We start from the raw sequence: 23,477 nt of genomic DNA on the forward strand, positions 1-23,477 counted from the left end.
GACTGGTGGGCCCACTAAATTTTAAGTCTAGGAAAGCCACTTAACAAGCTGTCCACTCAACTCAGAATGTCCACCTTAACTCTTCTTGGATAGAATGAAATGACAGTGATAGAAATGATTTCCTTATGGTCATGCCCTCCGTGGGATTGTTTAAAAGGCTGCTCAAGGGGCCCCTCACTTACTTCAGCGCACACTGTTCCCCGACACTGTCCGAGAAGCTGCCGGAGTCTAGGGGAATCTGGGGAGAACGCACAGATCCGGGCTCCGAGGACGGCAGCTGCCTTCAAGGTCAGCGCTGTGAGCGCAGACTGAACAGCAGCTGAATGGAAAACGCCTGTTAGGTCGTAAGGGCGGCGGCTCCTTCTAACGTGTATGTAGCAGCCAAGAGAAACGCATGGCCTGACAGAGGGGCCGCCCTTCCATCTAACTCAGGCATCGCCTTCCCTTCTGGTTTAAGGGCCCTGAAGAACTGGGACCGGTGGTTAGGAGACCTGGGTTTTCTAGGCTCAGCTCCTGTTCTGACTCGCAGGGGAGCTGGGAGAGGCCCCCGGCAGCCAGGGCTTCCTTTCCGTGGTGATGCCCACTAATGCCTCTTCCTTCTAACAGTTGTGGGTCCCCAGAATCCGCGTGCCAGATGTTACCTGCCATCGGTCTCATCACAGCGCAGTGACACTTGGGGGAAGGCAAAGAGTCAAAAGGAACAGGTGGATTGGACACTAGAGCCACACCCTGAGGAGCAGGAGAGAAAAGACTGGAACCAGGAACAGAAATATGTATAATGCTAGCAAGTCACCTCAACTAGAAGAGGGAGCACTTCAGGAAAAAACCCCGCTACTTAGAATATAGGGAGCTTCTTTAAAGATGCTGAAGACTCTGCTGTAACCGTCCATTTGTTCCCAAATCATGTCCCCCATAGTGCAGGTGGACTTTATGCCGATTTCTGTCCAATACATTTAGTATCTATAAACGTAGCTTCATAAACCCACACTCCCAGTGGCAGCTCATCTTGGGGAGTCTTTTGCTTGCCCTCCTCATCTTCGCCAGCCTCCCCTACCCAGAATGATGCCAAATAAGTATGTGACCTGTGCACAGATAGTTTTCTAGGCAAGTATAGCTTTAAGATTCGTCCCCTAAGGTACCGGTTCCAGGTAAATTACTGCCTCTAATCCTTACCCACACAGATATTCTGGAGTCCACATTCATACTCACTTGTAGCTTATTGCTACCCAAACTCATTTTTTTTTAATGTTAAAAAATGAAAGAACAAGAATTCTTGATTATTCTGAAAACCTGCCACTGAGTTCAGTCAAGGTCTTCCTTTCACAAAGGAGCTGTGTTCACGGCACGCAGAGCACAGAACCTTGCTGTTCGAATGGTGACGGTTCATGCTCCCGTTTTATCCAGCTCCCATTTTTCAGTTAATGAATCTTTTCCCGACAGTGTCCTTGAGCAGCTGTACCCCATCTTTTGGTACCACTACGTGATTCTCTTCTAGAATATCTGGCTATGTTTTGGTCTTCAAATAGTTAATCTTTATAGTATTTCTTTGGCTCAGGAAAGGTGTAACCAAAAAGCAAGAGGCTGGATGCTGAGAACACACTCTGATGACTGTGGGATGGAAGTTTGTTTCCTTTGGTGTGTTCTCACCAATACCAAGCCCTTCCGTCTCTTAAAGTCTCAGTACTGTAGGCTGTGGAGGAAAAGGATGGTGCAGTGTCTTCTTAAGTGAAGTCCAAACCCCCTTCCAGGGAATAATCTGGTTTACCCTTCAGGGAGTCGAGCGGCATCTGGAAATTCCTTCAGGCTGCTTGCGTTTTCTCCAAAATCCAGTCCACGTGCTCGATCACATTGGTGTAAACACCCGGCCGTTCCCTTTGGGCACAGCCTTCACCCCAACTCGTGATGCCCACCAAATGCCAGACCTCTTTGTGTTTACAGGACAGGGGGCCCCCCGAATCTCCCTGTGACAAGGAGAGAAAAGAAAAGTCATGCAGAGCCATTCAGGTGCTTCTCATCTTAAATACGTCTTCCTCAGAGTGATTTCACCTAAAATTCTGTCTTGACCCTTTAATAAACTTCAAAGAACCAGATTATTTGTTTTTCCCCCCAGTCTACCCACATCAGATTTCAGTGTAAGGAAAACAAATCCACCGTGTTCCCCGCTCATTGGCAGAAGACTGCTTTAAAAAATGCATTAAACATTCTAATTTGAATATATTCAGTTGGTTCAGGACACTGTTACCTTACAAGCATCCTTCCCTCCTTCTTTGTAGCCTGCACAGATCATCTTCTTGGTTATTTTATGCCCTCTGTATCCTGCCTGGCACTCTTCGTTTGTCACCAAGGGTATCTTGGCTTTCTGGAGAGTATTTTGTATTCTGTCTGAAAACAATTTTTGATTTGTTAATGGAATAACCATACATAATATAAATTAAATTTAAATATAAGTATATATATTTAAAATCAAAGCCATACCTATCTCAAAATGTGGAAGGAAAAAAAAATTAGGTTTACCTCGTAGACCTTTTATAATCACAGATTGTAGAGAAGAAGTTATTCTCACCATGGTGAGTACCATTTTGTTAACGTTAATTAAGTTCAAAATCAATTATGGCTCGAGCTGGGATGACTTCCCAGAGGAAATAATTGGATTACAGGCTAGGGCATTTATTGAAAAGTGCTAGGTTTCAAATTAAACTTCATTAAAAATAATTAATCTTTAAAGAGGTTGTCATATTTAAAATTTCTAGTCAAACAGACATGGTATCATCTTCACGGGGGTGATTTTGTCTTTCCGTCTTTATTAATATACTTTTTGCAACTGGATATGTCATTATTTTACTCTCATTTTAGCCGCACGACTTGGTATAGCAGGAAAGGCTGTGATTACGCTGTGTTGTGTGCATTGAGGATGAAAGTGTACAGAGAAACCTCATTTCTTACCTCTTAATTTTCTGTACCCCCATCCAGTCACCCAGCAATCAGTATACATTACATTTCTGTCTCCTTTGGAAGGTAGGCATATGGGTCGTTGAAAATCTAAATTTTTAAAATCATAGTTTAGTTTTCAGAAACAAAGTACATCTTTTTTCCCAGGGGAGACTCTCTTCTTTCACTTTCTGTTATTTAGTGTGTTCTCTGTTTATTATATTCATTTTTTGCCTCCTGGTCATATATCTTCCTTCCTCGTGTTCAGTGTTATCACATCCCAGGATGAGGGAACAGGGGGAAGACAAGCCACGCCCCCCCCCCACTAACCCCATCACCCTGGCGAGGTCTGTGACCCTGTAGAGCTTGCTTCCTCGTTCTGACCTGCAAACCTTTCTTCCCTCAAAAGGGGATACAAATCATCTGGTTCATGTTCCAATATATTATAAAGTCATTCTGTGCACCTGAGGAAGCCTGGAGAAAACTTACCATTTCACCCACACCCCAAAATAAGATTCAGTCATCAGGAAGGAGTCAGGATTAGCTTTGCAGACCCTCTCCCTTTCATGATAACAACACACAGAGAGCTCACCATGGATCAGGTAGTGGGGGACATTGTCTCTGCGTCATTATTGTACATAACTCTCCCTTGAAATGTTTCCATACCTGTGTAATTCATTGTCGTTTCCAGTTTCAGCAAGGCAATATCATATCCACTTTCTGCCATTTCATAGTGATCATGAATTATTATTTCTTGAACCCCAAAGAAAGATGTATCCTCTTTTATTTCCGATTGATTTAAAATGCCACTATAGACACGCAACACTTTCGGTGACTCTACCCTAAGGAGTAAGTAAAACCGGAAAAGAAAATCCCTTTACTAAAGGATTCCCAAACATTGGGGGTATATTGTCATTTAACTGACTGTTACTAACCAGCTAATATTTTCTGCCAGGGGTGGGGTTTTAGGCGGAAAGAAGTGATTTCATGCTGAGGTTTGTCAGTCACAAATTTCTCCTGCATGGAAGGTCCTAGGCTAGCATGTACCTTATACTAAACACACAAAAATCAATGAATGCTTTTTCCTCCCTCCAGCACACACACACACACACACACACACACACACACACACACACACACACACACTCATGAAGAGTTCTGGGTGTTCGTTTCAGTGCTGGTGTTGATTGGCTGTGACCCTGAGAAACTCAGTTGGACTCCTGGCACTCCACCGTCCCATAAGTAAAAACGGAGACGATTGTCCTCAAGTGCATCCCTGGGTTATACTATGAATAAGCTGCATACTGATAAAATAAACTAAGAAAACCACAAAACTGCGATTGGAAACAACTCAGAAGGTACAGAAGTGCAAAGTGGAAGTTTGGCCAACTAAAATTTCCCGGGATACACGTACTCCCCCAGTGGAGCTTTTATGTTTGGCCGGGACTGAATTTGACCTAAGCGGGGAATCCAGTTTGAGGATGCATGATGAACAATTCCTTCTGTGTCTGGAAACAGAGAGAAAAAGAAGGGGGAGGAGGAGTGGGGAGAGGAGGCAGGGAGGGAGGAGAGCGAGAACAAATGGGAAATTCGATTCAGGGAATAAGAAGTTCTCTTTGAAGTTCGTTCGGGACACAGTGCCAAGGACAGTCACCAAAGATGGTATGCTCTTAAGAAGAAATAACAAGAACTCCCCTGGGGATGTGTATACATTTAAATGGGACAGTGGAATAGTATGCAAACAGCCACATTCCTGCATCTGTTTTGATGCTGGTAGACCATGATGGCTCTTCCTTTTTGCTTTTTTCCCCACTAAAGATAGAAAATTAATTTAGTAAATAGGGTAATTTACATCTTTTAAATATGTGCTAAAATACTAGGGATAGATTTAATATATGTGTGAGCATATGAACAAGTAAAAACAGTAATGGTACTGACTCGTTGAAACAGTGAGCAGCTGTTAATATCCACTGGTTTCCAATGATGGAGCCTCCACACAGGTGTCTCTGGGTGGGTGAGGTGATGTGCAAAGTGATCTGCCACGGCCACTCACCATGAACAGACTCAGTTCCTCCAACAATTCTGGGTTTAATTTTGGTGGTACATGCTACAACAGAAGGATTGCAATGAGCAGCTTCCTAAATCTTCACTTTCCATCAGTCGTCATGTTCCTTCAGGTACATGGGGAAGGAAACCTTCCCTGGATTCAATACTTTACCATGACCTTGACTTGAAGAAACTTTGGAATCAAGTTGACAAAACACAAGACGCAGATAAAAACTGAATGAGGGAGTCAACCCTGTGATTACACACCCCCAGATAATGCCCCATCTGGGACTATGAGTAAGCCTTACCCTCCCTCACATGATAACCCCAGTGGTTCTTTTAAAGCAGTGGTTGTCAAGTGTGGCCCCCAGACCAAGGCATCACCTGGGAATTTCTTAGAAATGCGCGTCCTTGAGCCCCACCTCAAGCCCAGTGAATGAGAAACTCTGACAGTGGACCCCGGTCATCTGAGTTTTAATCAGCCCTGCTGATTACAAAGAAGAGTGGAGCACCTTCCACTCAGTTTGCAGCCTTTGTCCAATCGCCACCCCCCGTCCCCTTCCACTCGGGGCTGCCCTTTGGTCCCAGTCTCTCCTGCTCCACGCACACCCAACCTGGCTGCTCTTCTGTTTGTGAACCGCTTCCGCCCTTTGGTCTTGTTGACAGATTGGGATTCTCTGTTGATACTTCCCAAGGACTCTGATTCCAGCTCACCCCTCTGCTTCTTTCTTGTCTTGGCCGCCCTGAGCAGCAGAGCCCATTCTCCTTCTACTTCCTGGGATGCCAAACACAAGAACCCACCCTCCCGGTTGGAGCCTTGGCCAAACCTGCCCCAGTAACCTCAATAGAAAAGGAGTGAGGTGATCACAGACGGCATTTCTCTAGACCAATGCTTCTCCTGTCTTAATATGCATGTGGATCACCTGGTTAGCTTATGAAATGCAGATTCTGATTCAGTCAGTGGCAGGGCCTGAAATTCTTTCCAGCAAGCTCTCAGGTGATGCCAAGGTGCTATGCCCAAGACCATACTGAGAACAGCAAGGCTCAGTGGATCAGGGATGCTCCATTGTCCTTAGACATAGGTGGAGCGTGACGTGGTGTGAGGTTAGCAGAAGAGTCACTGGCCCAAAGCCAAGTCCTAGATGCTCCCCTCACTAGTTTTGTCAGCATAAAACAACCTCTCTAGGCCTTTCTTTCCTCAACAGGAAAAGGATGTGTGATTCTGGGGCGGATTTCAAATAGAAGGAAAGGACAGGATAATGAGTTTTAAAGGAAACATGAGCTGGTGGCAAGCTGAAGTGGAAACAAGCACAATGTGTCTGTGAATGCCTGAACAGGACTATCAATATGCTAGAAGAGAGTTCTCATTTGAGAGTCTAAAGGGTGGAGATTAGTTTCAGAGGACTGTTTTGAAGAGTTTGACTATATTCTGGAATTACTGGAAAGCCCTTGTAATTTGCAAGCTGGGAAGTGGCCATAAAAGGCAAAGCTTAGGAAAATTAATACGTTAGCAGTAACTAACACATGTTAGGAACAACTCAGTAAAGACCTTATTAAGGATGAGTTACAGGTCTTGGTGTTCATTCTATTTGGTTTCTCAGCTCAAACAAAATGCTGAAAATACCTGTGTTTAGCCTTATGAGATGTTCTTTGTGTTAAGAGATGGTTCTTTTGATGGCAATTGCTCTGTGTCTACAGAAAGTTAAGTTATATTGTAGACTAATGACAGTACAAGATATGATAAACATCTCAGTTCAACAGTCCCTCTCCTATTAGGGGATTGTTTCATCCAATATAGTGCAGCAAAACCTAATTATCAGTTTCACTTATTTCAGAAGGTGCACTAAAAAGACATAAGATTTTATTTTCCTTTATCTTATATTTTCTGCTTTAGCTCTCAGTCTATTCCTGATATATTCTGTAACCTCTAGAGGCCAGAGTCCATAGATTCATTAGAGAAAAGCATAATGAAGGAAGGAGGGTGGGGAGTGGATTCTGAAATTTAAGGTATAAGTGTTGGTTCCTGTTTTCTAAACTATGTCAGTGCCACTAACAAAATTTGCTGCATCCTTTCTATTGCATTAGTGGCACTAAGACAATAGAATTATTGTAAACACGCCTTCTTCTCTTAGGTACATTTATTGTAAGAAAAACAGAGGTTGTCTGAGATACAACTTAACTATCTTTTAAAAGAAGCTCGAGCCTTCCAAAGATTCCCACCTGACCCCCTCTAAGCTCTAGGAAGGCATAATTTCCTGGCCAGGATGTTCATATTGGACACAGTATAATACTGCATGTTCTACAAAACAAGTTCTCAGAAGTTAAGGATTTAGTTACCTCTCAGTGGAGCCAATATATCTCATACATAAGATTTTTATACTTTGAAACCTATTACATAGCATAATTATCAATTCCATTTCACTCATTAAATCTTAGTTGCAAGTTAATTTAGACCACATTATAATATTGGACATTAAGCAATAAAAGTCTAAAAACATGTAGTGTATGTAAATCAGCGAATACTAAAGTCATAATCGGTCATTAGAATAATTTAGGGAAGAGTTTATGTATTAGGCTCTGTCCTGTGCCATCCCTTGGACAATGTCATTGGCCTGCAAACCATTTTTTGTCACTAATGCTCAGAAACTGGCCAGTGGAAGGGAAGTACTGCTGACCTGATGTGTATTGTAATTTTTATACTATTATAGGTCTTGTTTGATATAGATAATCTTATCTCCACCCTACCATACTCATTGTTACAAATTAATAAGGTTTTACTGTAGCATTTCCTAATGTTTGTAAGTATGCAGAACACTTGCAGGAAATCTAAAGGAAATCTAGAAACCCTGGAGAATACTTGAGTATTTCTTGAATAGATACCTAATTTTACAAGTGAATTGGAAATGTATTTCAATAAGATCAGGTAACAGCCAATAGAAAGAAAATGAATAATCTGATTAACCAAGATGCTGGATGATACTTCAATTATAAAGGATAATAAGAAAGATCATTGACCTTGATAACAAAAATCAGACATAAAAGTACTGGCTGAGCCCGTCTCACCAGGAAATACCAGTTGTATAAACGTGTCAAATTAAAACACACAGTTGATTAATACCAGGCAACACAGAGTTAGTCAAGACCCAGTATTTACCTTTTAAACATGGTCAGCTGGGGTGATAACACTGAAAATAATGGAAAATTGCTTCTAACTTCATTATTTTACTAATTGCCCTCTGTGGCTATTATTGACTCTCTTCGTGATGACATAGTTGGTGTAAAAGAACTCCTTCAGATGTATGTTTTTCAAGTGACATTAAACTCACCATTATCCATTTTACATAACCTTAATGTATATCCAGAGATGCTTCCTCTCCCACGAAGTATTTTAGTTGGCGATCCATTTGAAGAAAGTTTTAAGTAACATTTACCCCTGCAGGTTGGAAACAAAATGACATAAACATGAGGCCCCCTGAACGAGACAGGACAGGAGCATGGATGTAACTCATCCCATATCTTACCCCTCTCCGTTGCAAGATTCTTGAGATGGAGAATAGGTAAAAAATTGGCAGCGGATGGTGTTGGTACATGCTTTCTGGCAGGCTTCGTGCCCAGGCACATCCACAATGTCCAGTTCTTCTCCCAAGAAGTCAGTGTCGTGGTAGAATGAAGAGTGACAGAACACTGGACAGCAGAGCACATATGAGACACGAGACACGGAACCTTAGCTCCCACCTGCCGAGCTCCTCAGAAGAAAGAGCAGCATCATTTACCTGGGATGCTGTGCCTGCAGCTCTGAAGACTAAAGCCAGAAAGAGCTTTGTTCCTCCTAATGCGCGTGCTTGGCAAGCCACTTTTAGAAGTCTTAAGGAGACAAAGATTTCTAAAGGACAAAAAGGGAAATATAGATAGATCATATAAAGTATACCACACACACACACACAAAAACACTTTTTCAGCAGGTACCGACGTCAGCTCACGTTGGCATTTCACAGGGAAGATGCTCCCATTTTGAAAGTACTCTTCGTAAATGGCTGAGTCTGAGTCAGGCTCCATGGTCCATAGGTGGCAGACGGATGTTCCAAACTAAACCGCCTGCTTCCATACAGATTGTCTGAGCCTGCTCTGTTGTCGGTGTTCCTGGCACCTTCCTGACTCACTTCCTTTCTCTCAACTCTTCCAGCCCATCTCAGAGATTCAAGAATTTTCGTGCTACCTAGAAATCTGTGACCCAGAGTTGCTGTAAGCTTAGACGGGGGTCAGCAAAATCCAGGACAGGCTCCACACCCAGGCGGCACCTTCCCGGGAGGAAGCAACTTCTCCTAATTAGCACCCAGTCACAGCCTGGAGCAGCGCAGTCTGACAGAATTTTCTGCAGTGATGGAAATATTCCACGTCTCTGCCAGCCAGTACAACAGCCACTAGCCAGCCATGTGCTGAGTCCCTGAAATGTGGCGAAGACAGCCGAGGAAGTGAATCTTGTTTTATTTAATAGTTGTATTTAATATTCATTAATTTAAATGTAAGATGCCAAGTCTCGGCGTCTAACCCCCACGTTCCTCTGTCACCCCATAATGAGGATCAGATGCGTCAGTAGTGACTGGGAATTTTATAAAAGGAATGAAAAAGAAAAAGAGCTGTGATTAAGACAAAAGAACACATTACAAAGGCATCGTTCTAAGTTCTGAAATTTATAATGCATCAAGGCTCCATCTTTGACCTCCTGTCTTCTCTGACTGGGTTCAATCCTTTGATATCTCACAGTTTCAATAGCATTCATTGCCAGCTGTATGCTGGTGACACCCAAACACGGATCTACAGCATAAGCCTTTCTTCTTAATTCCAGACTTCTCTGTCTACTTGACAATTCAACCTTTCCCTCTGGACGTCTACCAGGCATCTCCCCCCTCTTGAAGTCAGCTCCTCAGGAAATCTGCCCCTTCATTGGCATTTCCATCCTTCCAATTTTCTTGGACCCAAAATCTTGGCGCTCTCACTGACCTTTCCCTTGCTAGCCAGCATCCAGTCCGTAAGCAGCTCTTATCGGCTCTACGCTGACAATATATCCCAATCTGATCACTTCTCTTTTACTTCCACTCTAGTCCAAGCAGCACAAGGTTTTTATCTATTTAGTTCATTAATGGTATCCCTGCATGTGGATAACAGATATCTGAAAGTAACAGATATCTTTTCATGTGGCAAACCTAGTATTTCTGGAATTATGTCTCCACTGAATTAAAAAAAAAAAGAAGTCTTGCCTGATGGGCAGCAACTCAAGGGCTTACCTGGGCTAGGTTGATCTGGGGAACACTCTCCCCAACAGTGAGCCGTGACAAACAAATGCCCAGAGCTCTGAGGGTTCAGATTCAGGGAACATACAGAATCTTGATTTTCAAGCAGACTTAACCATCGAATTTTTTTCTTTTTTAAGTGAATCTTGTTAATGAGGGGCAGCAACCCCAGCAAACTTCCCTTTGACGAGCATAGAACTTTCTTGTGCTTTATTATGGTTTCCTGTGTTAATACCCAACAGTAGGGAAACAGGATCTCGGTTCTCAGCTCTCCCTCCACCATCACTCCCCGTTCTGTTGATGAAGGCCTTCATTTCCACCCACCCACCTCCGACTTCGGATTTAATGTGTCACTGATATTTCCACCTCTTTCTGCTCCAGGTTCAATTATCTTAAACCAGGCATTGGACTAAGATGCCTCTTACTGACTGACTGTTCCTTATTTTCTTCATTCCGTTCAGAACTAGAACTCTCCCTTTGCTGAAGGCAGAGACCTCCCTGACCTAAGGAAAAGCAAGAGTCCTGGGTAACACTGGCTTCGTGTCAAGTGGGTGGGGAACGGAAAGAGGGAGGAGCTGGGAATTCTTCTTGGCAACTTTGATCAATCCTAGACAGGCATTTAGGTGAAATTTGTAGCTGCTCAGAATCTCTAATGATGGCTTTTGATCAACGGTCTTAAAAGCGAACACACAACACAATCTTAGCTCCCTACCTTTCGGATTCTGTTGGCCATTCTTGAGAAAAGAAGGTGAAAAACAAACAGCTGGGGTGGTGAGTACAAATGCTGCGACAGACAAAGGCATCTGGAGCCATGACCCCGTCAACGTTGCTGTCTGCAAACACTGTTTGAGGGAAAATGTCCCGAATACAAGCTGCACGACAGAGGAAACTGTATTCAGGAAATCAGTTCACCAGTAGCATCAGTAAAGTCCCAGTCATGGTGTTTGTAAATTCCATGTAAAAAGTTAGTTGGAGGATGAGGGAGGTTTGTACAGGCAGAACACAGAGGAATTTTAAGGCAGTGAAAACACTCTGAATGATACTCTAACGAGGGAAACATGCCGGTATACATTTGTCCAAACCCACACAATGTACAACTCCAAGAGTGAGCCATAATGTAAACCATGGGCTTTGGGTGAGTACAATGTGTCAGTGTAGGTAACAGCAGTTGTGACAAAGGTACCATTCTGGTGGGGGATGCTGACAGCGGAGGAAGACTCTGCCTGTCTGGGCAGGGAGGATGTAGGAAATCTGTATACCTTCCCCCCAGTTTTGCTGTGAACCCAAAATTGCACTAAAGTCTTAATAGTAACTGTTCAAACGTGTGTTTTTCCCAAGATTATTTACATTTTAAAAATTAGGATAACTGAAGCTTTAAATTCAAATATAAGCTTTAATCATTCAGAACATAATGAAATTTTTCACATGGAGAAGGTTAAAAGATCACTGGGTCCATTCCATCAGCGAGCACAAACTGGTACTCTCAGTTAGGCCCATCGTACGTATCTCCAGCCCCTGCTATGTAACGGCTGACCCACCTCAGTAAGGAAATAACAGTTACCCAGATTCGAACGTGCACAGGACTTCAGTGAAAATCCAGACACCACGTGCCCGAGCTTCGTTATGCTGGTTGGCGTCCCCGTTTGGGTGTACTTCAGTAGGCAAACGTTACTGAATAGAGACACAAATGGAAAAATATTTTATCCCTCCAAATGCAGGTAGGGAAAAAAAACATAAGATAATAAGAAATTCCCGTTTAGAGATGTCTGGGCATTTTAGCTAAAGAATTGCTCTGAAAAGCATTGAGCTGAGAGGCTGGACAGCTGGTCTCGCGTCCTAGCTCCACCAGGAGTGGGTGGTCCTGTCAATTCTGTCAACTTTTTTTTTTTTTTTCATTTTAACTTTTTAATAATGCCTCACAACTCCTGATTTCCTGGCTTGCTGTTCACATTGTGTTGAGTCTTAGACGTAAAATATGTAAAAAAGTGTAGTGTGAGCTGAGCTAAAGACAAGCCAGGAAAGTTTAATGATCAATCTGAGGATTTCATTTTGTGTTATCATTGCTATTCTTTGAATAAATCTTTGATGCTCTATTTCCACTCATCTCCTTTCTGTGAATGTGTAGCGCAGAAGATTAAAATCCAAATATTAGTCACTTGAACTTTCCTTTCATTGTTGGATGTCAGATAAGTATAGTTTACTACACAAATCTGGAATATCTCAAATATTTCTAAATTTAAAAGTTAATGATATTTTCCCTAAAAATATTTTTAGGAGATAACAGATTAAGCTCTTACAGATCAGATCTTTTTATATTCTTACACAACAGATTTATCCCTGGAATATTTCAAAATCCAGGAGGAGATAGGTTTTAAAATATTTCACACGGGCTTCAGTTTCTGTCTCAAGAGGGGAACTGTTATGTCGAAGGATATCTGAGTAGGTTTTTCTTTTTGATTCTGCAGGTTCAAACTGTAGCATCCTTTAGGCTGGGAATGGAACAGTCAGACTCATTGTTTATGTGTTTCAAGATTGCCAGTTTAAAAATGTAGCACTCTATAGATTAACTAGGAAATGAATGAAGCATTTTTTATAAGTATTGTTAAAAGACAGACTCTGTGCTATAAAGTGAAATGCATCCAAGTTGGACTTTAAAATGCATTTTCCATCAGGAAAACTGTGAACACTTATGATAGAATTGTCTTGTAAGGGGTAAAAATAAATTTTGGCATCAAGTTGATGAAAAAAAATTAATGAATCCCATTTTGTTTTCCATCTGATCACCTAAGGGTCCCCCAGGCTGAGTCAACAGCTCACTCACCGATGCTGTACGCTTGGGAAGTGCCTTGTTGCAAATGTAAAAAAGTGACAGTGCATGTCGTTCGTGCATCTCTCTTGGCATTCCTGAGCACTCTTGGTCATAGAGCTCTTATAGTTCATGCCTTTCATGTCTAGGTTCACATAAACATTTCTGTTGCAAGCTGGAAACAAAATCAGAAAGTATGGTTGTCTTCCAGACTCCAGGGTCAAGGCTGATAGTTCTACCTTAGCAACTGTCCCTCCAGACTTACTCTTTCAACTTTCATGGACTTTTGCTCAGACCTCCTTTAGGTTTATTTAAATCTGCTTAATTCCTGCTCTCATGTGGAAGAGAGAGCTGATGTCCTTCTTACACAGCAGCAATGGTAGACTTGTAAATTTCTGTTTCCGTTTTATGAGCTGGCCTCTCTAGTCTCCTTAACTCCACTGATTGATTGGCTAATTAACCTTTTCACGTATCTGTTTCACTATCAAGACAAGTGTCATCTCAACCTTTATAGTTGCTTCCGTTGATTTGAATTAATATGTTTAATAAGGACTTTCATATAAAACCTTAAGCTGGGAAGGAGAAATAAAATAAATGAATGATGAACTGACATAGTCAGAAGATCCTACGAGATAGATTTTAATGAACTTGTATAATGGGATGGGGGGGACATGCATGTATGCGCGTTTTTACTCTACACGAAAAGAATGTTATTAGGAAACTCTGTTTCATAGCCATAAGTCCACACTTGATGTAACTGCATGTACACATCACAAAAACTCATATATATCAATTCTAGTAAGATATCTTACCACTTATTTGGTGTGAGCACTGCTTGAAAGAATATCCAGAAATTGCTCCTGTCCTGTTCACCATTGGCAGGGTTTCTGTAACACTGTCTTTCAGGATGCAAGTAAACCTGTTTTTTTAAAAACATAACATTCCTGGATGAAGATGTAGTTTTTAAAATAACGGGTCTTAAAAGTCAGCCCACAGAGAGTCAATGGAAAGGAAAAACACTATCTCATACCAAAACAAATATTTTCTTAGCAAGACTGTGAGTTTGTTTTTCATCCCAACATCCCGACATTTAAAAGATCATGATGTTCCTTCTTAACAGAAAACAGGAGTGTGTGAACTATGACCTGATGTCAAGTGCAGTTCACTGCCGTTTTCTGTATGGTTCATGAGCTAAGAATGCTTTCTGTATTTTTAATGATTACATTCTAAATGATTATATAAGTATTTATATAATATCCCTGATTTTGCCTCAGGACCCACCCATATTTACTCTCTGCCTTATTAAGAAAAAGTTTGCCAACCCCTGTTATAGATTCTAGAATAGCAAATTTTGTAAGTTTAGGGCACTATGTAAATGTGCAGCAATAACGCACAAAGATGTTGATAACTTCATTCTGCAGTAAAACTTCATTATTAAATTTTCAAGTTCAATATGAAAACAGAAGTGGTGGGTGGAATGTCCTAAAATGTTTTAAAATATGACTATAGAGACCAAACCACTAAATGCAATTTGTGAATCTTGATAAGACTCCGGTTAATAGTTATACATTACATTTAGGGGACAGTTGAGATGCTATAAAGGGATTCTTGTGAAATTTGTAACGTCTTTTGTGTAGGAATAATGTATGTTGAAATATTTAGAGGTGAAGTGTTATGATGGTTTCCAGTTATTTCAAATGGTGAGACATCTACCCATACACAGATAGGGAAGGCAGAAGAGGCAGAAATTCTTGGTGGTGACAGAGAATCATTGTACTATTCTTTCAAATTACCTAGATAAATAGTGGATTTTTTCTAATAAAATAATGGAGGGAAAGTACCAGTTTAATATCAAATATCAATAGCCAGTTGAAAAGCAAAGAACAAGATGATTAGGGGCATAAAAGTAGAGAGAAATAAGAGAGGAAGCGTCAGTGTCCAGAGCACGAGAGGCTGCAAAGTCCACAGGAGGGGGCACATTGTTCCACCCACTCTGCCTAAAACTGTCTTATTTCTGTAATCATTAATATTTCAATCAAAGGACAATGTATCTTCCAGTTGTTAACACTGAATTCTACAAAATGGTAGGTGGCAATTTATTGCAGGGAATTGTCGTGTAAAATCTATTTCTTCCATGTAGAAAAGCAAACATTTACCATTTGGTAGGATCTTCAGCTGCTGAGTCAGCCAGAAAAGTGAAGAGCAAACACCGTGGATGGTGGGTGCAGACCATCTGGCAGTGTGTGGCGCTTGGCGTGAAGGTAACGCTGAGGTCTCCTCCTCTAAAGTAGGCATCTTGGAACAGCTTAGTCACACACTCTGTGATGCAGGACATGGCACGTGTTACTTCGGATTTTAGTGGGCACATTCCTAATCAGGTAATAATGTCCCAAAGGCAAGCGAAGTAGGTCAACTTAACAGGAAATATGCCTGAATTTGGAAATCAGGGCAATCAACACTTTGACTTTACTGGATAAGCAGCCCCTGATAGAAAAGAAAATCTCAAAATGTGCCTCAGTGGAATGGTGCTTATGAGAGATTGTCTGGGATATGTGGGTGCTTTGTGGGTAACTGACTCCTTTCTCATCTTTACTGGCAAAAATGCTCTGCAGTATCCCAGCCAGGTCTAGAATGGCCTCTGCTTTTCCTTTAACCCATGGCTGCTCTGTGTCTAAACTCCATGTCTATATAAAACAGAGGCTCCACAGTGATCATCTCTGGGTAGCATGCGATGGTCCTGAATGTGACAACAACATACTGCTTCCTCTCACTATTTCACATGGGCCAGTGTAACTGGCCCACAGCACCATGTTAGTTCCTGGCACACAACATAGTGATGGGCTGTTTCTACACATTTCAAAATGATCATCATGATAAATCTAGCTTCCGTCTGTCACCATACAAAGATACTACATGATTATTGAGGGTATTCCCCACACTGTACATTTCATACCCGTGACTCGTTTATTTTGCAGCTGGAAGTTTGTACCTCTTCATTTCCCTCCTATTTCTCTCCTCCTCTTACTCACCTCCCCTCTGGCAACCACCTGCTTTTTCTGTGTTTCCGTCTTGTTACGTTTGTTCATTTGTTTTGTCTTTTTAGGAACTAACATAGTACTGTAGGTCAATTATACTTCAAAAACAAACAAACTCATAAAAAAAAAAGATCCGATTTGTGGTTACCAGAGGCAGGCACTGGAGGAAAGGGGAATTGGATGAAGACGGTCAAAAGGTACAAGCTTCAAGTTATAAGATAAATAAGTACTAGGAATATAATGTACAACGTGAGAAATACAATGAACACTGCTATACGTTATATATGAAAGCTGTTAACAGTAAATCCTAAGAGTCTGCATCACAAGGAAAACTTTTTTCTATTTCTTTAATAAGGAATGAGATGTAGATAGATGAGATGCATCTAACTGAGATGTAGATATTCACTAAACTTACTGTGGTCATCGTTTCATGACGTATGTAAGTAAAATCATCACGCTGTACACCTTACACTTGGACAGTGCTTTAGGTCAATTATATCTTAATAAAACTAGGAGAAAAATTAAAACCTAATGAATAAATAAAGGTAACAGAAACCTCAGATTTGGGAGAAAATTATTGAATCCCCTTCCACTGAAATCATAAAATAAGTTAAAAGTGCAAAAAAAAAAGCTATATTGCATAAAATTGACATTTTCTTCTGTTTCTAGAAAGAGATATCTAATAGTTGAGATTGTGGATTTTTAGGTCATTATTACTTAGTCACTATAATAAAGGTGTTATCATTTTAATCTTGGTATATTTTAATTGATGATACGATACAGCCCTTGGTCTTATTAATATAAAAATAAATATATAAATATATATAACAAAAATTAAAATACTTCAGACAGAATAAAATATAACTCAGATTTATTGGAGCAATAATGAAATAGATAGAATTAAAAATAAGTAATTTTTACTGTAGAAACAACCAACATACCAATAAATATGTGGAAAAACACATTGGTAAAAAAACTGTAAAAAATGAGCATTAGAGGCTTACAGGATTTGGGTAATCCATGGTCTTGCCTGGGGGGAAATTTCGTCTTATTTTCACTAACTTCTCACTGAAATGTGGCATATCTTTCTATTATTAAGGTAAGAACAAGCCACCTTAGTGTTCATAGTATCTGTACCTTTGTCGTAATAAAAACCACAGATCTGAATACACAATAGTTGCTGGTATCTCAAAATATCATTATGATTCATTTCTAGTTTGATGGTAATTTCTATGCAGTTTAAACCCACCACTAAATCTTGGTACCTAACATGTTCATAAGAAGCACATCTATTTCTGTATCAATTTTTTTTACATTTTAACTAATTATATTTCAATATAATTGATTTTTGGTTAATCCTATGTATTTTCACTTTATTTCTTTATTTCATCAATTTTGGCTATGGGGTGAATAACGCTGCTGTGAATTTGTCTTTTTGATCCTCTGCTTTCATTTCCTTTGGGTGTATACCCAGAAGTGGTTCATCCACTGATTTTTCAACACTAAGCTAATTTTTCATTCCTGGAATAAAATCAAATTTATCACAATGTAATCATCCTTTTTGGTTTTCTTTTAACATACTGCTGGGTTAAGTTTGATATTTTTATTTTCTAATAATTACATCTATGTTCATAAGGAAAAAAGGCCTATGGTTAGTCAAAATGTCATAATGTCCCTGTTAGATTTTGGTATCAAGATTACACTGACCCCACCCCCCCCAAAAAAGACTGCACAGATCTTATAAAATGTTTTGCAGACTGTGACTAAGTTAATTTCCCCTAATATATGTTTGTTTTTCATTTAATTAATTTCTCCTATTTTGTTTATTTTTTTCTTCTCTCTAGCTTCTTTGCATTTAGTGTGCTATTCTCCTTCTGTCTTCTTAAGCTGGGTTCTTATATCATTAATTTTTACCTTTTCCCTGTTCTAATGTATGTGTGTAAGTGTACACACTGCTACATCCCAAAGTTTTGATAAGCCATATTTTCATTATCATTGAATTCAATATACTTTGCCATTTCCATTATGGTCTCTTCTTTGACCACTATTTATTTAAAAGGGTATCATTTAATTTTCAAACATTTGGGATTTTCTAGTTCTCTTCTGTCATATTTTTGTTCAATTCTATTATGATTGGATAACGTGCTCTGTATAATTTTAATCTTTCAGATTTGTTGAGACTTGCCTTAGGGCCTTATACGTGGTCAATTTTTGTAAACGTTTCATATGCATAGGTAAAGGACGTGAATATGTATATATACAGTTATTGGGTCCAGTGTTCAAAATATGTCCATTGAATTAGCACTGACCTACCAATTAAATAATAGTATGATTTCATAATGATGACAATGAAGAAATGTAATAACCTGGATAAGACTCTTGTCACAGAGAGAAATGAAATTATGAACTATAGTGAAATATATTTTATCTTAAATCTCTTTACCTAGATTTACCATTTTTCACATATGCCAGAAAAAGTTTACTGTGTACTAAATGCTAGCAACAGTAGCAGAAATTAAATGCGATATATGTAAGTTATTTTTAAAAGGAATGCTTAAGCTTTCATTTTAAATAAGAAGTAACATAGGGGCTAAAAATACTTGAATTGATACGTCCTTCTGAATCCTGGTTAAGTGATTTATAAACAAATTTAGTGGATATGAGGTAGAATGGAGAATTCACAGTAGAGGTTAAGTTATAAAAATGCATAAACCACATAGGAATATTTGCATAACCTTTTTCATTCCAAAATTGCTTGTGTGTGTGTGTGTTGCATTGAACTGATTGCTTTATGGAAAATTGACTAATCAAGACAAATAGAGACTTCTGCTTTTTAATAATTTTTGCTCTTAAGTATCATTTAAGTGTATGATGTAGATTTGGATATAAATATGGTATAGATATGAATATAGATAGAGATGTAGATTCTTATTTACAATTCCTTCACCTCAGTTTCCTTCCCTGCTTTGAAAAACCCTGAAGGCTTAAATGGAAAATAAATGAAAGGATTTTATTTCCTTCCCTGGCGTAGATGGCATGGAACGCTCCCACATCTCTGGGGTCAGTAGTGTGATTTCCCCCTCTGGCCTTATACCCTACTGTTTTCTAATCTGCAAGTCAGGGAACCAAGTTATTTCCCGTCCATACTAAAGATCAAGGTCCACTTACCACCAGAAACTGAGGCAAATAAAATGAAATGGACCATTTCATAGAATAAAATCATCCTACAAAAAGAAAAATGCGCATGAGTTTAGAATATAAAATGTGAATTTATAATTAACTTATTGACATCAGAGTTTACCAAAAAAAGTCAAAAATTTTAAAAAGTTTTTTTGGGGGGGGAGGGGCAGGCAATGAGGTTTATTTATTTATCTTCAGGGGCAGTACTGGGGATTGAACCCAGGACCTTGTGCAAGCTAAGTATGCATTCTGCTACTTGAGCTATACACCCCTCCATGAGAAATGAGGAGAGAGAGAGTAGTTAATTCAATAATGTTCACAGAGCTCCTATCACAATGCTGAATTCTGTTTTCCCCAATCCTAGAACATTCCTCAGCCTGGCCGAGTGCTGTGTTGACATTTTCATGGTGGGGAAGAGCCTAGGACGGAGAGGAAAGCGTCCTCTCCCCCTCCTCCCCTCCCTCCCTCTCCTCCGCCTCCAGCTCATTATCAATCAGGCATTTCTCGTGGCCGTCTTCTGACCCTCTCCCCACCCCAGGTTTTCCACATTTTATCTTCTCTCCCAACTTATTTCCTTTCTTTCCATCTTTGCAGTTTCTTTTCTACATCTATCAAAGAAGCTGTAAGTGATTCTCTACCTTCAAAATTTTCTGTTTTTAAAATTCTGTTGCAAATATATTCCTAGTTTATCTTGGTCACCTATACATGTACTTATCCGCACGGAACCCTGAACTGACAGTTCTGTGAAAAACCTGCTATCGGTGAGACAAATCCAGTCTTTTAATTTTTTCGTATTGCTCTTGAATATCTCTTTAAGTTGTAAAATGCTTGCTATTGAGTTCAAACTATTACTTTTCCTCCGTTTGGCTCGGCATCTCTTCTAAAATTGCTTATGGATATTAACCAAAAACCTCCCAAACGTTAAATCAGACACATTTTAATAATCAATCCTTAAATAATAATTTTTGAAATCATACCTGAAACACCTTGTTTGCTGCAATTCTTAATAAGAATGTTCTTCTTCTCCCACAATGGTCTTCATCCTCTTCTAAATGAGCGTTTGCAGGTAATGTTCATTTAACCCTGATATTTACTTTTACTGGTTCCCAGTGTTTTGTAACACTGTCTCTTTGTACAGCAAGCCTGTGAATGTCCTTAAAAGCTTTTCCTATCAAACATGTACCTTGGTAGAGGTGCTTGCTTTTTCAACACGTTAATTTTTTTCTCTTATTTTACTGTGTATTCAAACAAGTGACACCCAGAGAGACAGCTTAGAGAACTCGAATTTGCCTGTGTGCCTTAGCAGTTGAGCAAACTCAAAATTAGTACACCTGCTCGCCAAAGCTGCACTTAACCACACTTTCATGTGTCAATTGTTAATCATTAATTCCAGCCTAACTTGAACCTCACCGTCTAAAAAGAAAACGAGGGACGTGGGATGGACTTATTGATGCGCAGTATAGCAGGGAAACCAGACTCAGCTTCTGAGGGCTGCGAAGTGGGTAAAAAGTAAAGGGCCGAGTGTAGACACCTAGCAGTTCGACATCAGTTTCCCCTTAACGTAGTAGCGTTACCTCCTCAGAGGCCTATGAAGATAAAATTCATTTTATTTTTCCAGCTCTTTTTTATCCCACTTGAGAACATTGAAAGTTTAAATTAACATTTTTTTTGAAAAATGGAAAATATGGGACCTTCATAGCTTTCTTTAGATCTCAGCCCACCGAGACACAAATGGAGGGCTCGGAAGTGACTGTCTAGCTGTTGATTGACCAGCAATCAAAAAATCACAGGTCAGTTACTTTTGTCCCAGAAGGCGCCTCCTAGTGGTAGGACTTGTTACAGTTCATAGAGAGGAAAGCTTGTGAAATACTTCTGGGATTTCACCCTAATTATCTTTCTGTTTAGAGCTTTCCCATTGATGTTGAGGAAGGGCTAAAAGCTCAGTGAAAGTCATGATGACGCACGTCCTCCCTTACCCAGATCTATTCATTAGTTTATTAGTTACGTAACTCAAGCAGAAACCAGACTCCTGTGCTTAAACCAGATACCTGTGCTTTCCTGGCCAAGCCGCCTTATCTCTCTGAACTTCAGGTCTTCATTTAGAACATTAAACACTAGCTCGCTCTGAGGATTTCTATGTGGGCCCCTGGAAACCTAAAAGAAATAAAAATTTTAAAAACCTTTACTATGTCTGATTTAAATACATTTTAGAGAAAGATGCTATGGTTCAGAGAACACATAATTTTCCATTGAAAAGCAAAATGAGATCTTGGGTTTATAAATGGAGTCATAATTTTAAAAAATATTTTGAAGACAAAGGGAGAAATAAGATGATAAATTTGCCCCCATTCAGGACCTTGCTGAAGTCAGAGGTATTAGAGGAAATACTGTACTTTGTTCAGGAACAGTATTGCTGATGTGAGTGTGATCTTCCAAAGCTAAACAATGTTGCCAGTTTACTTGGAGCATTTCAATATTTGGAGACAGGGAGACGGTCTCGTTTTATGTCTATCACAATAACGTTGTCTTTATTGGAATGGTTTCTGAAGGTGCGGAATAGCCAGTCCCTGGTTGTCAAATGCCTTTGTAGAAAGATGACCCAAGATTAGGAACACTGGACAGTCTTTTCAAAGCTCTTACAGGAAGGGACATATGGGGGAAAAGAGAGAACTTACTGAAGGAGACAGTGAGCAAAGGTCACTTTGAAGCTTAGCCCCATATAGACTGACTGGAGTCCTTTTGAGAAGAGAAAAGCCTGCATTTTTGTCTCAGAGGGCAGAAAGTTATGGGGTGATTTAAACTTACAAGATGTCTTTATGTAAAATGCTAAGGAACTATTGTGATCTTGTATCTGGAGGGCAGTTATTAGATATTTTTATTTGATCTGTTATTTGATCTTTATGCCAAGATAGCTTTTCTGACCTATCAGGTGTGTACCTGTGCCGTGGATCCCGCAGGTACATATGCCAGTGTCCCAGGGCCGGAGCGGTGCTGGCATCCAGGCCTGGTGCCGCCCCTGCCCTCTCTTGGACGGCACTGCCAGAGACCCACGCCTCCCATTTCCTCTCCCTCGTGTGGGCTCAGTCATCCCAACCTCTCTCCTGCTTAACCTCCTACACGCTTCTCAGTCCCATGAGGCTCTTACTGTGTGAAGGGCTCCTCTGTTCACCCCTGTACTGAACACGTGGCGGGTAATAGGCACCATTCCAGTGTCACTGGTTCCAATTTGGCCACTTTGAAACGATCATTTATACCCCAGCGGAATTCCACATTTCAAAGCTGCCCTCTCCTTTTTGCCCAAAGGAGGTCATTCCCTGACCAACAAAAGCCCAAGGGTTACCCTGCAAACACTTCAAAGTCCTATTCAAACACTTGCTTTAGAATACTAAAAGCTGAGATAAAAGATCTTCATTGCAAACTGTTTTTTTTCCTTTTAAATATGAAGCAACACCCACACAGAACAAAGACCATTATCTTTATTGCATGCAAAAGTAAAAGCTGAAGTTGTAGGAGTGTTTTTTGTTTAATCATTTCATGAAATCCAGCCAGATATTACCCAATCCGGAGAATTTACTGGCAAAGTAAACCCTTAACTCCTCCGTTTCCTACCATATGGCTTGTGAGTAACCCAGACCTCATGGTTTTCCTTCCCGTCCCTCCACGTTGGCCCTTTCTACCACTCAGTGTGCCTTTGAGCGTGGAAGAAAAAACTCGATCCCTTTTAGAAAGTTTGCTTTTCTATTTTTGTACTTAGTTTACACAATATTTTGTAAGTGGTCATTTCTGGGTTGATGTCAAGTCAGTTTAACAGAACTGAATTCAGCTCCCTGCTGTCTGTCATGGTGGCCAGGGGCAAGCCTGCAATTTGTGTTGCATGAGAACTGATATCATTCATTCCAGGGCTACTTTCTGCTACCATGAATTTGCCCAGTACTTCTTGGGTTTCTACAACAGAGCCCAGTATCTGAACCCCTGGCAAAGCAGGTCCCTTGCCTTCCATGAAGAATGTATGATGAGCCCATTGCAGGAGCCGCACCCAGACACCTGCAGCCCTGCGGGTCTCCCCTGCATGGCCAGTCTTGGAGCCCTTGTGGCGATGCCCAGGGAGCCAAGGTAGGAGGCCAAGGTGGAGAGGTGCACTACTGTTCTCCCAGGTGCGGATAACCCATCTCTTCCTTGGAAAAGTGCTTG

General features: G+C 40.4%; 1 protein-coding gene across 1 annotated transcript; it reads right to left on the reverse strand.

Moving 5' to 3' along the window:
• Window positions 1–1,556: 1,556 nt before the first annotated feature.
• On the reverse strand, window positions 1,557–19,444 carry F11 (coagulation factor XI). Its single transcript, XM_010995731.3, has 14 exons — window positions 19,275–19,444; window positions 15,228–15,390; window positions 13,884–13,990; window positions 13,087–13,246; window positions 11,827–11,936; window positions 10,978–11,137; window positions 8,748–8,857; window positions 8,496–8,658; window positions 8,301–8,407; window positions 4,867–5,035; window positions 3,595–3,770; window positions 2,944–3,039; window positions 2,243–2,382; window positions 1,557–1,961 (listed from the first exon to the last, which is right to left on the reverse strand). The coding sequence occupies exons 1-14, from the start codon at window positions 19,327–19,329 to the stop codon at window positions 1,800–1,802; spliced, it is 1,878 nt and encodes a 625-aa protein (XP_010994033.3). The 5' UTR covers window positions 19,330–19,444; the 3' UTR covers window positions 1,557–1,799.
• Between the last annotated feature and the right edge of the window lie 4,033 nt (window positions 19,445–23,477).

Source organism: Camelus dromedarius, chromosome 22, assembly GCF_036321535.1.
Source record: "Camelus dromedarius isolate mCamDro1 chromosome 22, mCamDro1.pat, whole genome shotgun sequence".
Taxonomy (NCBI): domain Eukaryota; kingdom Metazoa; phylum Chordata; class Mammalia; order Artiodactyla; family Camelidae; genus Camelus; species Camelus dromedarius.